The sequence below is a fragment of the Lepidochelys kempii genome, chromosome 1 (genome assembly GCF_965140265.1).
Source record: "Lepidochelys kempii isolate rLepKem1 chromosome 1, rLepKem1.hap2, whole genome shotgun sequence".
NCBI lineage: Eukaryota > Metazoa > Chordata > Testudines > Cheloniidae > Lepidochelys > Lepidochelys kempii.
Window position 1 is genome coordinate 230,793,481 of NC_133256.1, and position 14,164 is coordinate 230,807,644.

Here is a 14,164-nt window from a genome sequence, read left to right on the forward strand (position 1 = left end):
AAATATCAGAGTAAAAAATGGCTTTTACTATGCGAGGGGGCAACAGCAGGGGCCTAAATACATGTCAAACTGTATTATGCAAATATTCCATCCTTCCTTCCTTTCTAAAAACTGCTTTTACCATGCAAACAAACTCCCAACCAGTGTTTAAACATTAAACAGCATTGATGTAATAACACAACAACCACTTCCCATTATCGATATATCGATACATTTCTCTTTTCAGGAAAAGATTTGTTGGCCCTCATTATGCTGTTAAGTCTGTTTTAAACATGCTTCTGTTGCAACTCTAAATTGCCTCCATCCCGCATAGATTTAATATTTATCTCACTTCTACTGTCAAGTATTAGAAGCAGGAATACAAAGCGACCAAAAAGCGAAGGTGAAAATGCCATTTATAAAAGAGAATTCAATACCACCTCCTCTTAATCCGTCTGCACTACTGTCTTGACTATTTGGTTCTGTTGACTCAAAGGTATAGCCAATTGTTTGACTGTTCTCGCAGTTTGTTCTTTAAAATGTTCACGAGATGAAATAATTGAATTTAGCCAAATGTATTGTCTAAAGACGAAACAGTACAATAAGAAAAGGAGACATACACACCCTCTTTTTGGGAAGCAAATTCTCACAGCATGTTCACCTAGCACAGAAGGTGTTCTTCAAAGAGATGCATTTCAACTAGTAGTATTTGTAGGATGATTTTACAAGTTACAAAACTTTTTATGCATCACTAAAATTGAACCCACTAGTTCCTACCAATCCTTAACTGCTTGTTCTGTACCTTCCTTATCTTTGTTTTGGATACTTGCATTCAGGGACACTAGTATTCCTGGCTTGTACTGGGGCAGAACATTAATGTATTTTACCTTTGACAAATGTCCTATTTTCTAATTCCAAAGCTGACTTCAGCTTTGCAAAGTATTGTGGGATATTGGACATGGGGCAACAAGAGTTGTGGGTAGAGCATAATACAGTCAGGTAACATAATTTCCCAACAAGTATTTATATTATGGTACGGAAGGGCCAGGGAGCAGTGGGAGAGTGCTAGAGGGGAAATATATACGCTCAAGGCTAATTAAGGTGTGGTTCCCTGTAGACTAGGGAAGGTGGCTGCAGGTTAATTGGAGCACCTGCAGTCAATCAAGGCCCTGTTAGGAACCTAATAAAACCCCCCTGCTCCAGGCAGACAGAGGAGGAGGAAGGAGAGAGGGCTGGAGCTTGGAGGTGTGCTGTGAGACTTGGAAAATCAGAGAACCAAAGTAAGGGGGATGCTGCCCTAGTAGGGGAGGGAGACTCCCTTCCCCAGCATCTAAGGACTGCAGGTAGCCCACCCAAGGTGGAAGAGGGTAAGAACCTGCAGGGGTTGAGAGGACTGAGGCTCAGAGTGAGGGGCAAACCCAGACCCCTCCCCTGCTTCCCTCCTTTACCACCTTCCCGGGCCACTAGCAGGGCCATTGATGCCCCAAGAACAGGGGCAAGGGGTGGCATCTTTTCTCCCTGCTAAGAAAAGTGCAGGACCCACCAGACTAACATTGGCCATCTTGTCACAATATGTAATGTATATTCTATTAATATCATGCCACTAATACCTTTTTAATGTGGTGTGTAGTATGCCTAACATATATGTAATATTGGCTAACAGTCCACACTGTGTCCCACATTTGGGTCTTGGCAAATAGACTCAACTGCTGAGAGTCCAGCATACCAGAGAAAGTTCTCACTTTGTGTGGGTGAATGGGTTTGGATAAAGACTTCCACCCCCATCCCTGTCCCCCCAAATCTGTGCACACAAATTGAAATTAGCCCTTTTTTTAGTTTTGAAAAAGATCAGTAAACTTTCTCATAATTATTCATTTTCTCCCATTTCTTTACTTTTGGTTTCTGACCAGACCCAGATGTAAATACTGTGGGTGAAACCTTGAGCTTACTGATATCGATGTCAAAGCTCCCATTGACTTCCATGGGGTCAGGATTTCAGCCTATAGGAAGAGCTGTTCTCATGAGATTTTCAATTCACTTTTGCAAACTCAAAAGTGCTGGACAGTTTAGATAAGCATGACCAAGTCTCTAAATCATTTAAAGTTCACCCTTCACTTGTTTTCACCAACTTCTTGGGAAATTGAGTTACCTGCATCTTAGTAACAACCAAGAAGGTCTAGGTGACCATGGATTTATCACAATGTGCTTTTTATTTAAACCTTTTTCCATAAACTGAGAGGAAAATGAGGATTTTTGTTGTTGACTTTATTACTTTTGAGATTTATTTTTCCTTTTAAAATCAGTGTATGGAAACAATTTTTGTTCCCACCAACAGGCACTCTGTATGCAGGAAGCAGCCGGGGCAGAAACACAGCTACAGGAAGTTTTAATGGAAAAAGTAGAAGGCTGACCCGGTCAGCAGGGGTAAGTAGAGATGAAGACAAATTCCCTTTTCAATAAAGCAAGAACAGTAGGGTTCAGATAAAGAAAAGGAAACAAAAAACTTAATTTTGTTGAAAATTCTTTTTATTATTTGTGTTCTAAGAGGCCTACATCAGAACCAGTCATTCAAGACTCAGATCTGACTCTGTATTGAAACAGTGCAACTTGATCACATCTATATAATGTGACCATTAGAAACACCACTGTATTAGCAGGAAGTTTGCATTCACAGCTTGAGAGTATGGGTCTGATTCTCATTTACAATAAGGCTGTTTACACTGCTCTGGTAGGGTAAAGAGGCCTTGAAGTGGTTGTACACTTTCACCCACTTTAAGACCTCTCTATATTTACACTATCCTATAGAAAGACTCACAATCAAGCCCTGTATAATGGACCCATCCCAGGACCCTAAATTTGTAAATTCCCAAACTGGGAGAACGTTAAGCTCCCAATCCAAACTTCCTGGCTTGGGTTCATCTCTAACTTTTTCTAAAGATCAGTTCCATGATTTTTTGCAATATAGAATACTTAACTAATAGGTAAATGCAGGAGATACCTAGGAAAATGCTAAACGTTGCTTCAGTATCAGACCCACATTTCTTAAGACCTGAGTCAAAGCTCATTGCAGTCTATGGGATTTGGCTGGTAATGAATACTGAGCTATATATATGATATATATTCTATAGGTCTATAATAATAATAATTATTATAACTCTATTATGGTTAATGTTCTGCAAAGTGCTAGATGCATTTACACAGATGTAAAAATGTTTATTATCAACAGCCAGTCTATGTACACTACACTGAAATGAAAAAGAAATCCTGGAGGAATTTTTAAAAGATTGGATGTGCTTGCTTGTTAACTGTTAACATGGTATAGGGTTCTTCCACTAGGTATAGGCCTGTGTAAATAAACATATCAGTGTCTCAGTTTTCCCTTCTGTAAAGTGGTGGCAATAAAGCATATCTCAAAAGTGTGTTGTGATGCTTGATTCATCAATGTTTGTAAAAGCGCTTTCATAGCCTCAGATGAAAGGCACTTTAGAAGTGCAAAGTATTAGCATTAGTAATACTAGATAAAATGTCCTTTTGAGTATGAATCATGCTTTTGCCAAGATACTACTTGAATTCAAAGAAGCTGATTATCCAGAAAGACTGTTTCCAAACATCTGTGTCTCTAATCTCTTGGTTTTCTAAGTAGCATTCAGGGTTTAGCTGAGCAATTCAACTTTACTGTCACAGTTAAAAATAACCCTATGTGATGTTTTGGAAATGTAGGGGTTTCTTTATTTGCAGCCAGAGATATGAGACCTGATTCTTATTTATACTGAAAGCCCATTACACTGGCAGATCCTTAGAGTATGTCTTCACTGCAGAGTTAACCCAGGCTTTTGTTCCTAGTTCCCTTCCTGTCAACACACAAAAACCTCTTATGTTTGGTGCTTTCAACCAGGGTAGCTAAGGCTATAGTCCAAAGCCAGAGTGAGACTTTCATTTGGGCTGGGAACCCACCTGCTTTGCAGTCAGGGCACTGGTTTAGCCACTCAAATGCTGATAATCCTCCACTGCCTTCCCAGAAGGACAGACAAGTTCTCTTAGTTCACTAGGAAAGAATCATAGAGCAGTTCAACTTACTGTAGCACCAAAAGCCATGGGATATGCCCCCAGAAGTCCTAGTGACACGGGGGAGTGCAGCACCACTGAGGACACAGTAACTTGTGTGTCTTTGCCATGGGGGGGGGGTCACTACTGGGCTAACCTAGGCGCCGATCACTTATTTTCGGGGTGCTGGAACAATTTGTATAGTGGAGGTGCTGAGAACCATCGAACCAAACTAAACCCTGTATATGGTGGAAACCACTTCAATCCAGGGGTGCAACAGCACCTCCAGCACCCCTAGTTCCAGCACCTATGCTTGTGGTGACCACAGTGAAAACACATTGTTAGAGTAAATAAAAATGAGGCCCATGCTCTCCCAGGTGCATGTGCATGGTACAATGGTGATGTCACCAGCTAGCTAGGAAATTCTGAGAGGCACCAAAGATTCAGCTCTTCTGGCATAGCCTTCAATGGAGGCACACAATTCAGAAGCCCTAGAGAGTTGATCCCATATAACAGGCTTTTCTACACAGGGAAATTTACCAGTATAATTCTATTGCTATAGTTATACCAGAGAAACTCCCCATGTGGAGACTTTTATTGTGGGATAAGAGTGCCTTTTTCTGCCTTTACCTTATACCAGTTCCAAAGTGACATCAGCTAAACTGGGAAAAGGCACTCTTCTTCTTGAATAAAAATGTCCAGCTAGGGAGTTAAACTGGTATCGCTTTAGCCATTTAAAGATAACAGCATAATTATGCTGATAAATTTCCTTGCCTAGACAAGCCCCCAAAGTCCCTTAGAGAGGCTTTCAAAGTATACGTCCTCTGCTAAATATTCATTTTTTGAAAAGCTGCTCTCACTAGGGGGTTAGATGACTCAAGTGACTTGATAATGACACACAGAGCCTTTCATCTCTTGATTACCAGTTCAAGTCCAGCCCAGGCTGATAATGAGCGACTATGTGATGACTCTATTGAAATGAACTGATAGTCTGTTTCCAGTGGACAGCTGTCCCTCTTGCAACAAACTAGCCTCCTTTGTTTGTCATCTCAGTAGACAGACTAAAGACAGAATGGGAGAGACTGTGAATTGCTGTACCCCCTGGCCTCGAGAAGAGGCTCCTCAAGGGTAAGGTAGAGACCCACTGTTGGGATGGAATGGGGAAGCTTGCATTGACACCACCTTTTAACGGCCATAAATTCACTAAGAAAGAAAATGCAGAGGTCAGGATCCCATCTGCCTGCCTAATTCAGCCCAGTTAACAAAGAATTGTTCACATGTTACTTTGTGTTACAATTTTACTTTTCTTTAGGAGGAGGAAATGCAAATCTAATGAACAATGAGATGTCCCAGGGTGTGGGGTTCAGTCATCAGCTCTAGAGAGAGAGACTGCAACTTGTAAGGAATCTTGTTGATTTTGGAAAGGATGAGATCACTGGGAGGGACTTCAGATTATCTTCTTCCTCAAGCAGGAGCAGAGGCCATGGTATGGTTCAGGTGTTTTCTAATTGAAAAAAAGGCATTAATCCAAAAAAAAAAAGTCTGCTCATTCTTTAGGTTGGTACTTACCGAAGAACCTAGAAAGTGCTAATTTCATTCTCCACCCTTTGCCACTAGCACGTCTGCAGCTGTTTCTGCTTTTCATGGGAACACATTTTGCAATAGCGCATTGTGCCATGCAATCCTATCTCCTGTGATCAAGGACATTTGCATTTAAAGACACTTTCTCATGACAAAAATATACCTTCCTCAAATGGGCTTGATTGCTTCAGTGCTATGTGGCCATTAGAGTTGGGGAAGCACTGAAAGGTTAAGATGCTACTCAGATAATAGAATCAGAGCCAAAAAGTTCAGTTGCTCACCCAGCACTGCCATCTGACCATTGGGTGGAATGGGATGGTGAAGAGGGCGCTCCTAGGTCTTCCCAGAATTCTTCTGTGGCCCTGTAAGTAGCGGAGGATGGGAAACAGGACTGGCTTACCCCAGAGCTGCTCTGTGGAAGCAAGGGGAGAGAAGCAATCTGGCCCTGGATTTCCCATTTGTGGTCCCCATCCAGCAATTACATCCTCTCATGCAAAGCCCCACTGGGGCTCTCTGCAGGTGCAAGGGTCTGGCTCATATGGATCCAATTGCAGAATTAGTGCCTTTTTTTCCCCCCCATAGCCGATACTTTCAAAATGATGGAGTGATAGAGTCCTGCGGAGTGATAGAGTCCTGCAGGCTATGTGTCATTTTGCCTTTCCTCATTAATCTCTCCTTCAGTGCTATCTCCTTCCATATTTGAAATTTTTAAAAAATGAAACAAAAACAATCAAACGTTCAGATTTCTTTAAAAACTGTTAGATCTCCAATAAGCTCTATTCCTTTCCCCCATATTCTCTGTTGTGGACTTTGTGCAGCGCATCCCCCTGCCACTGTCTGATGCCGTTCCGAATGATGATGTTTTACTAATTTAGAATGTAAGATACATAAGAAAGGGGTTTTGACTTGTTACATGTCTGTAATGTATCATGCAAATCGATAGCACAACATATATAACCTCAGACAATTATGAGCCACTCGTTACTTGAACTATGCAAACTTCATTGGGATCTGAAAAACTGGACTGAAGAACAGGCCTGTTCATGAAACTTCCAGTGTTCTCCGCTTCTAACTACAGTATGTTGTCAATACCCAGAGAAAGGCTTTTTTTAATCTGTTGAGACCTATTCTCTACAGGGCATGGATTATCTCTTCCTCTGTATTTGGAAAACACCCAGCAGCCTTTTGGTGCTACCACAGTCTCCATAATAAATAATAGTAATCAATTCATCTTTTGTTGGGATGTAAAGAAGATTTAAATGCTGTGTTTTTTCCCCACATAATTCCCATATTACACAGACAATGTGCTTTCTGTTTATTTTTGATGAGAACCATTCCTATGATTTTGACTGAAATACTTTAAGCAGCTGATTAGGTTACCCATGAGATCTCTAATGAACAAATCACAGCTTTCTTAGCACATTGCATGGTAGCACGTAGGAAGACAATAACATTATTTGAATAATGCAAGTTTCAGTCTCTCTTTAACAGCATGGATATTTGTCTCTTTATACTTTGATTTCATAGGGAGGGCCCTCTACTGAATAAATGACATTTTTTTCTGACAGTAATTAAATAATTCAATCAAGCCTATCCAAAGAGATTGAAATAAAAGAGGAAATTATGTTGTTTTCCATAAAAGTGACTTGATTCCTGAAGTCTTGATTGACTCTAGAGAGGATTGAATTAATCAGTGTTTGAACTAAACAGAAGGTACAGTGCATATTGTGTGTGTATTATATATGCATGCACACACCAACTACACCTTCAAAACGTTATAAATGTACTTCTAGATGATAGTGTATTAAAATTAGGTGAATAAAATAAGTAAGTATCCATAATCACAGTGAGGCCAGTGTTGGAATCATACATAGCTGTATGAATACTGATTTTAGTACTTCCACTGTTATCACTATTGTCATTGTGCCCACCCCCATCCTCTAAGCACATACATAAATATCCATCATAATAGGTCTGAGCACAGATATATTATCTTGTTCTTCCCTTCCCTCCATACTAGGTTGGCCAGAGTGATAAAATAACAAATGGCACCCCGGATTCATATGTTTGGACAAGAAGGTGAAGCATTCAAGTTCTGCTTAACGCAATTTCTTTTTTCCTTCTTACCTAAACTGTTTCATTTGCACTTAGCATTAAGATTGAATAGCTCCAGCTGGGAGGGTTCATTGTCTCAATGGATCAGTAATTGACTGTAGAGCCTTTCACCTGTATGCCACCCATTCAAATCCAGCATAGGTCATGATAACCAAGGATTGTTACAACCTTACGGCTATGCTATAGTCTGTTTGCAAATGAGTTGTGAGCCTCAGTCCAGTTTCTAATGGACAAGTGTGCACATCTCAAAGCACCACCTTAAAGTAGCAATCTCCGTAATGGGGCCAAAGATGGAATAGACCTGGGATATGTCTACACAGCAGCTGGGAGGATGCTTCTCAGTGTGGCTAGACAGACACAGACACTAGATCTGCTCAGGCTACCCGCTAATCATAGCAGTGTGGTCACAGCGGCTCAGTCTAATTGCCTGAGTACGTCCCCAGGGGTCAGGGAAGTCTGTATTTGAGCAGCTAGCTCAAGCTGTTGCCCATGCCACCGTGGCCACACTGCTATTTTCAGTACGCTAGCTCAAGCAGAGTAAGCATGTCTGTCTACCTGGTCTGGGGCGTAGCCTCACAGCTGCTGTGCAGACGTCCCTGTAGAGAATGAACTATCTACTCATCCTTAGAGCTGATCCCTCCTGGACAGGGTTGAGGCACATTGGTGGGACAGCATGAAGACACTTACCCTGCTTACCACCTGTGCTGTGGGTAGATGGCAATCAGTTTCAAGTGCCATCAGGATTGCTTTTTTTATAAGCTTTAGTTAATTTCAAGCAATAAAAAATAGATGGAGTCATCATACAGATCTGTGAGGATATGCTTAGTGTATGTTTCACTTTTCTTTCCTTCCACTCCACCCCCGTCTTAGACAGGCACTGAAGAGCAGGTTAGGGCTATTCTGGAAAAAGAGACCAAATTCTCCTTCCATCTCAGTTCCTTCATATCTCTTACTAATACTTATGTCCAGGCAAGTGAATACCCAGGCACCTTCACTTAACAAGCATTCCTTTTTTTTAACCTGAGTGGAGCTAAATCACTCCATGTTCCAATTCACCATTTAAAAATGGGAGACTCTTTCAGCGACATCTTCAGTCCTATCAAGTAGCTGGGAAGAAAACTGATTTCAAGAAAGCAAGCAGATTCCATTGGCTTTGTCCATGCCTGATGTCATCCTTAGGCCCCATCGACACTCGAACTGTAGCCAAGGCATCTGAATCTGGTGACAATATAGTTGTCCCTTGACCTGGTTAGAGTCTGGTTCAAAGTTGTAGCGTAGAACTGACCATGTCCTGTTAACTGGGTTCAAGCCTTGTGGCTCAGGCTGGAGTTCAGGGGCTTGAGCTCACCCCCTCTGTAGGCTTCAGTGCCCAAGCTCCACTCCAAGCCTCAACCCCAATGTGCTGTCTACACAGCTAGTTTTAGAGGGCTAGCACTATCCCAAGTCAGTCGGTTCGAGGTGGGAGGTTCGCTGCCACCGGCTGTGTAGACATACCTTATAGGAACAAAGCTGAGGTGTTCAGATTGCTATTCAGTAGCTCACAAGGCTATGACCTAGGAATGTAATACAGTTGACAGTGGAACCTAATAACGGTCGTGGGTGTTTTGACAATGGGGAAGGAGTGTTCACTGAAATACTTTAATGGGGGGTGGGTTTGAGCCCTGCACACACACACACACGCACACACACACCCTGGGGCCCGGAGGAAGCCAGCACCTGTGCCCAATCCTCTATAGTTTCACCCTTTGCTAACATACACTGAATTTAAACCTGTCGAACAGCTGAGAGGTAAATGTATTCTGGGAATAGATTTGTTCCATTAGCTGAAATTAGTGTTAAGCGTGTTCTGTTGTCGTTCGCTTCCCATACAGCTGTCACAGCATGTGTTGTGCCATTTTACAATATATGTCAAATATAAGTGGAAATCAAACAACTGCAAATGGTTAGGTAAAGGGCAGCTTCTTTTTCTTTGATTCAGCATTAGGAAAGATCCTGCTTCCATCTATATTGGCTTTGAAATTAGTTTTAGCAAATAGGTCCAGGAACAGTACGCATGAGCATGTTGGAAATAGTGAGCATGTTTAGGAGTGTCATTTCAGTGTGTAACATCGGTGCTGGCACAGTGACCCTGCAGAGATGATTATGCTGGCTAATGATGATTAAAAAATTGCCAACAGCTCTTTCTTTAGCCTGTGGAATTGCAAGAGCGGGGATTTGAGGCAAAGCGTGCCAATCACAGAAGAGAGAGTCACTTCACACAACAGGAGGTCCAAGGGCATACTGTACATTCTCTGTATGTATTTATACAACTGAGTCAAAGTGCTGCTTATAGAGGTAATTGAATTTTTATTGATGCATTGTAACTTCCTACTCAATTTTTTGTAACTTGCATTTAATTTTTGGTTTTATTGTTTATACACACACTGAGTTTTACAGTTTAAACAAACTTAATCTACTTAAGAACATAAGAATGGCCAGACTGGGTCAGATCAATGGTTCATCTAGCCCAGTACCCTGTCTTCTGACAGTGGCCTATACCAGAAGCTTCAGAGGGAATGAACAGAACAGGGCAATTATTGAGTGATCCATCCCGGTTGTCCAGTCCCAGCTTCCGGAAGTTGTAGGTTTAGGGACACCCAGAGCACGGTGTTTCATCCCTGACCATCTTAGGTAATAGCCATTGATGGACCTATCCTCCATGATTTTGTTTAATTCTTGTTTTAACCCAATTATACTTTTGGCCTTCACAACATCTCCTGGCAACAAGTTTCATAGTGTGCTGTGGTTTCATAGTGGTTTCAAGTTTCATAGTGTCCTTACGTTTGTTTTAAATCTATTGACTATTAGTTTGGTTGAGTGACCCCGGGTTCTTGTGTTATATAAAAGGATAAATAATGCTTTCTTATTCACTTTCTCTACACCATTCATAATTTTATGGACCTCTATTATATTCCCCCCTTAGTCGTCTCTTTTCTAAAATGAAAAGTCCCAATCTTTTCAATCTCTCTTTATATAGAAATTATTCCATACATCTAATTATTTTCTCTGTACCTTTTCCAGTTCTAATATATCTTTTCTGAGATGTGGCAACTAGAACTGCGTGCAATATGCAAGGTGCAGACGTACCATGGATTTATATAGTGGCATTATGATATTTTATTACCTAGCCTTTTCCTAGTGGTTCCTAACATTCTGTTTGCTATTTTGTCTGCCAATGCACATTGAGCGGATGTTTTCAGAGAGCTATCCACAATGACTCCAAGATCTCTTTCTTGAGTGGTAACAGCTAATTTAGATGCCATCATTTTGTATGTATGTCTGGGATTATGTTTTCCAATGTGTATTACTTTGCACTTATCAACAGTGAATTTCATCTGCCATTTTGTTGCCCAGTCACCCTGTTTTGTGAGATCCCTTTGTAACTCTTTGCAGTCAGCTTTGGACTTAATTATCTTGAGGAATTTTGTATTCCCTGCAAACTTTGCCACCTCAGTTTACCCCTTTTGCCAGATCATTTATGAATATGTTGAACAGCAGTGGTCCCAGTACTGATCCTTTGGCGTCCCTACTATTTACCTCTCTTCACTCTGAAAATTGACTACATATTCATACCCTTTGTTTCCTATCTTTTAACCAGTTCCTGATCCATCCTTCCCTCTTATCACATAACTGCTTACTTTGCTTAAGAGTCTTTGATGTGAGACCGTCTCAAAGACTTCCTGAAAGTCCAAGTACACTATATCCACTGGATCACCCTTGTACACGTTTGTTGACCCCTTCAAAGAATTCTAATAGATTGGTGAGCATGATTTCCCTTTACTAAAGCCATGTTGACTTTCCCCCAGTGTATCATGTTCATCTATGATAATTTGTTCTTTACTATAGTTTCAACTTGTTTGCCTGATATTGAAGTTAGGCTTACCAGCCCATAATTGCCAGGATTGCCTTTGGAGCCTGTTTTAAAAATCTGTGCTACAATAGCTACCCTCCGGTCATCTGATATATACGTCTGATTTAAGCAATAGTTTACATACCCCAGTTAGTAGTTTCATATTTGAGTTCCTCAGAATTATTAGGTGAATATCATCTGGTCCTGTTGACTTATTACTGTTTAATCTATCAATTTGTTCTGAAACCTATTCTATTGATACCTCAGTCTGGGACGGTTTCTCAGATTTGTTGCCTAAAAAAGATGTCTCAGGATATAGGGATCTCCCTCACATCATCTGCAGTGACGACTGAGGCAAAGAATTCATTTAGCTTCTCCGCAATGGCCTTATCTTCCTCAAGTGCTCCTTTAGCACCCTGATCGCCCAGTGGCCCCCCTGATGGTCTGGCAGGCTTCCTGCTTCTGGTGTACTTTAAAAAAAATCGCTATTAGTTTTGTCTGTTTTGTTAATTGCTCTTCAAATTCTTTTTTTCCTAATTATATCTTTACACTTGTCTTGCCATGGTTTATTCTCCTTTCTATTTTCCTCTGTTGGATTTTACTTCCAATTTTTAAAGGACGTCTTTTTGCCTCTCACTGCCTCTTTTACTCTGTTCTTCAGCCCTGGTGGCATTTTTTGGTTTGCTTTTGGGGTGGGGGAGTGGTAATAAATTTTGTTTGAGACTCTATTATGGTGTTTTTGAATAGTTTCCATGCAGCTTGCAGGTATTTCACTCTTGTGACTGTTTCTTTTAATTTCCATTTAACTTAGCTTCCTCGTTTTTGTGTAGTTTTCCTTTTTGCAGTTAAATACTAGTTTGTTGGGTTTATTTGGTATTTTCTCCTCTACAAGGATGTTAAATGTAATTACATATGGTCACTAATACTGAGCAGTTCAGTTGTATTCACCTCTTGGATCAGATCCTGTGCTCTACTTAGGCCTAAATCTAGAATTGCCTCTCCCCTTGTGGGTTCCAGGACGAGTTGCTCCAAGAAGCGGTCATTAATGGGATCTAGAAATTTTCTCTCTCTGTCCTGTCCTGGGGTGACATGTGCCCAATCAATGTTGGGATAGTTGAAATACACCATTATTATTGAGTTTTCTATTTTTGTAGCCTGTCTAATCTCCTGGAGCATTTCATGGTCACTGTCACTATCCTTGTCAGGTTCTCTGTAGTATAGTCCTTGTGTATACTCTTATTATTCAAGAATGAAATTTCTCTTCATGCAGATTCTACAGTACAATTTGATTCATTTAAGTTTTTTACTATATTTGATTCTATGCTTTCTTTCACATACAGAACTACTCCCCCATCAGCATGACCAGCTCTGTCATTCCTATATATTTTGTAACCTGGTAATTACTATGTCCCATTGATTATCATCATTCCACCGAGTTTCTGTGATGCCTATTATATCAACATCCTCATTTAATACCAGGCACTCAAGCTCATCCATTTTAGTATTTAGATTTCTAGCTTTGTATACAAGTACTTATAAAATTTGTCAATATTTAGTTGTCTGCTGGCATGTGATGGAACTGAAGGGGACTCTTTTTTATTTGACTATTTCATTCAGGTCCTACCTGTCCTTTACCAACTTCTATCCTCTCCTTTTTAGTAGCATATAGACTACCCCCTTTACTGTATCCTCCCCTAAGATATGTCTCTGTCCAAACCCCATGCTCCTTTGCACCTGTTGGCTTTCCCCCAGCTCTTAAAAACTCCTGTGACCTTTTAAAATTTACATGCCAGCAGACTGGTTCCTTTTTGGTTTAGGAGGAGCCATGACCATCAGTTCCTCTGCATCACTGCACATAGGTCTATCTAGGTGTCTGGAGAGATCCACAAATTTTGCAGCCGACGGGCAATTCACATGAGGTCTAAATGCAATAAAACCTTGCTCGTTCTCACTTAGCTAATCTGCAGATTTGATAATTCTGCTAAAAAAGGCAGCCAATAAAGATTTAAGAGTGCTGGGGTCAGATCTCCTATTACTTCATTACTTTTACAAAACTCAGCCACAGAACATTCACTGGCAATCTATGAAGTATTATTTCAAATAATTAAAACTAAACTATCATTTCAAAATAAAGGAAGTACTTTTGGAGGTGCAATATTACTGATGATTTTAATCATGTTTTTTATCTTCCTAATTTGCAATATTTGGTAAACTTCAGTGAGCGCAAATTTTAGAGTTTATCAGAATTTCCAAGCTCACAATCCTGGAGACTTACATTTATCCAAAAAACAGGTGAAGCTTGAGAAGTGGCAATGCAGGCTTCCTCTCACTGTCCCTCCAATGTGCTTAAACCAGGGGTGGGCAAACTTTTTGGCCTCAGGGCCACATCAGGGAATAGAAATTGTATGGCGGGCCATGAATGCTCACAAAATTGGGGATGGGGTGTGGGAGGGGGGCAGGGCTCCGGCTGGGGGTGCAGGCTCTGGGATGGGGCCAGAAATGAGGAGTTTAGGTAGCAGGAGGGGGCTCTGGGCTGGGGGAGTGGGATGTGGCAGG

At 40.9% G+C, this 14,164-nt stretch overlaps 1 protein-coding gene across 12 annotated transcripts in view; it reads left to right on the forward strand.

The window, feature by feature from the left end:
* LMNTD1 (lamin tail domain containing 1) overlaps window positions 1-14,164 on the forward strand; it is a 295,913-nt gene that overhangs the window by 253,541 nt on the left and 28,208 nt on the right. For 9 of the 12 annotated variants that reach the window (XR_012155637.1, XM_073317668.1, XM_073317740.1 and 6 more), the window contains one exon: window positions 2,315-2,403. Coding sequence is in view for 9 of the 12 variants with exons in the window: in XM_073317668.1 (XP_073173769.1) it covers window positions 2,315-2,403 (89 nt within the window). In the remaining 3 variants the exon portion in view is untranslated. Of the gene's footprint in view, window positions 1-2,314; window positions 2,404-5,335; window positions 5,410-9,896; window positions 10,054-14,164 lie in introns of those variants that run through there. The other 3 variants (XR_012155635.1, XR_012155636.1, XM_073317712.1) reach the window with 2 other exon arrangements.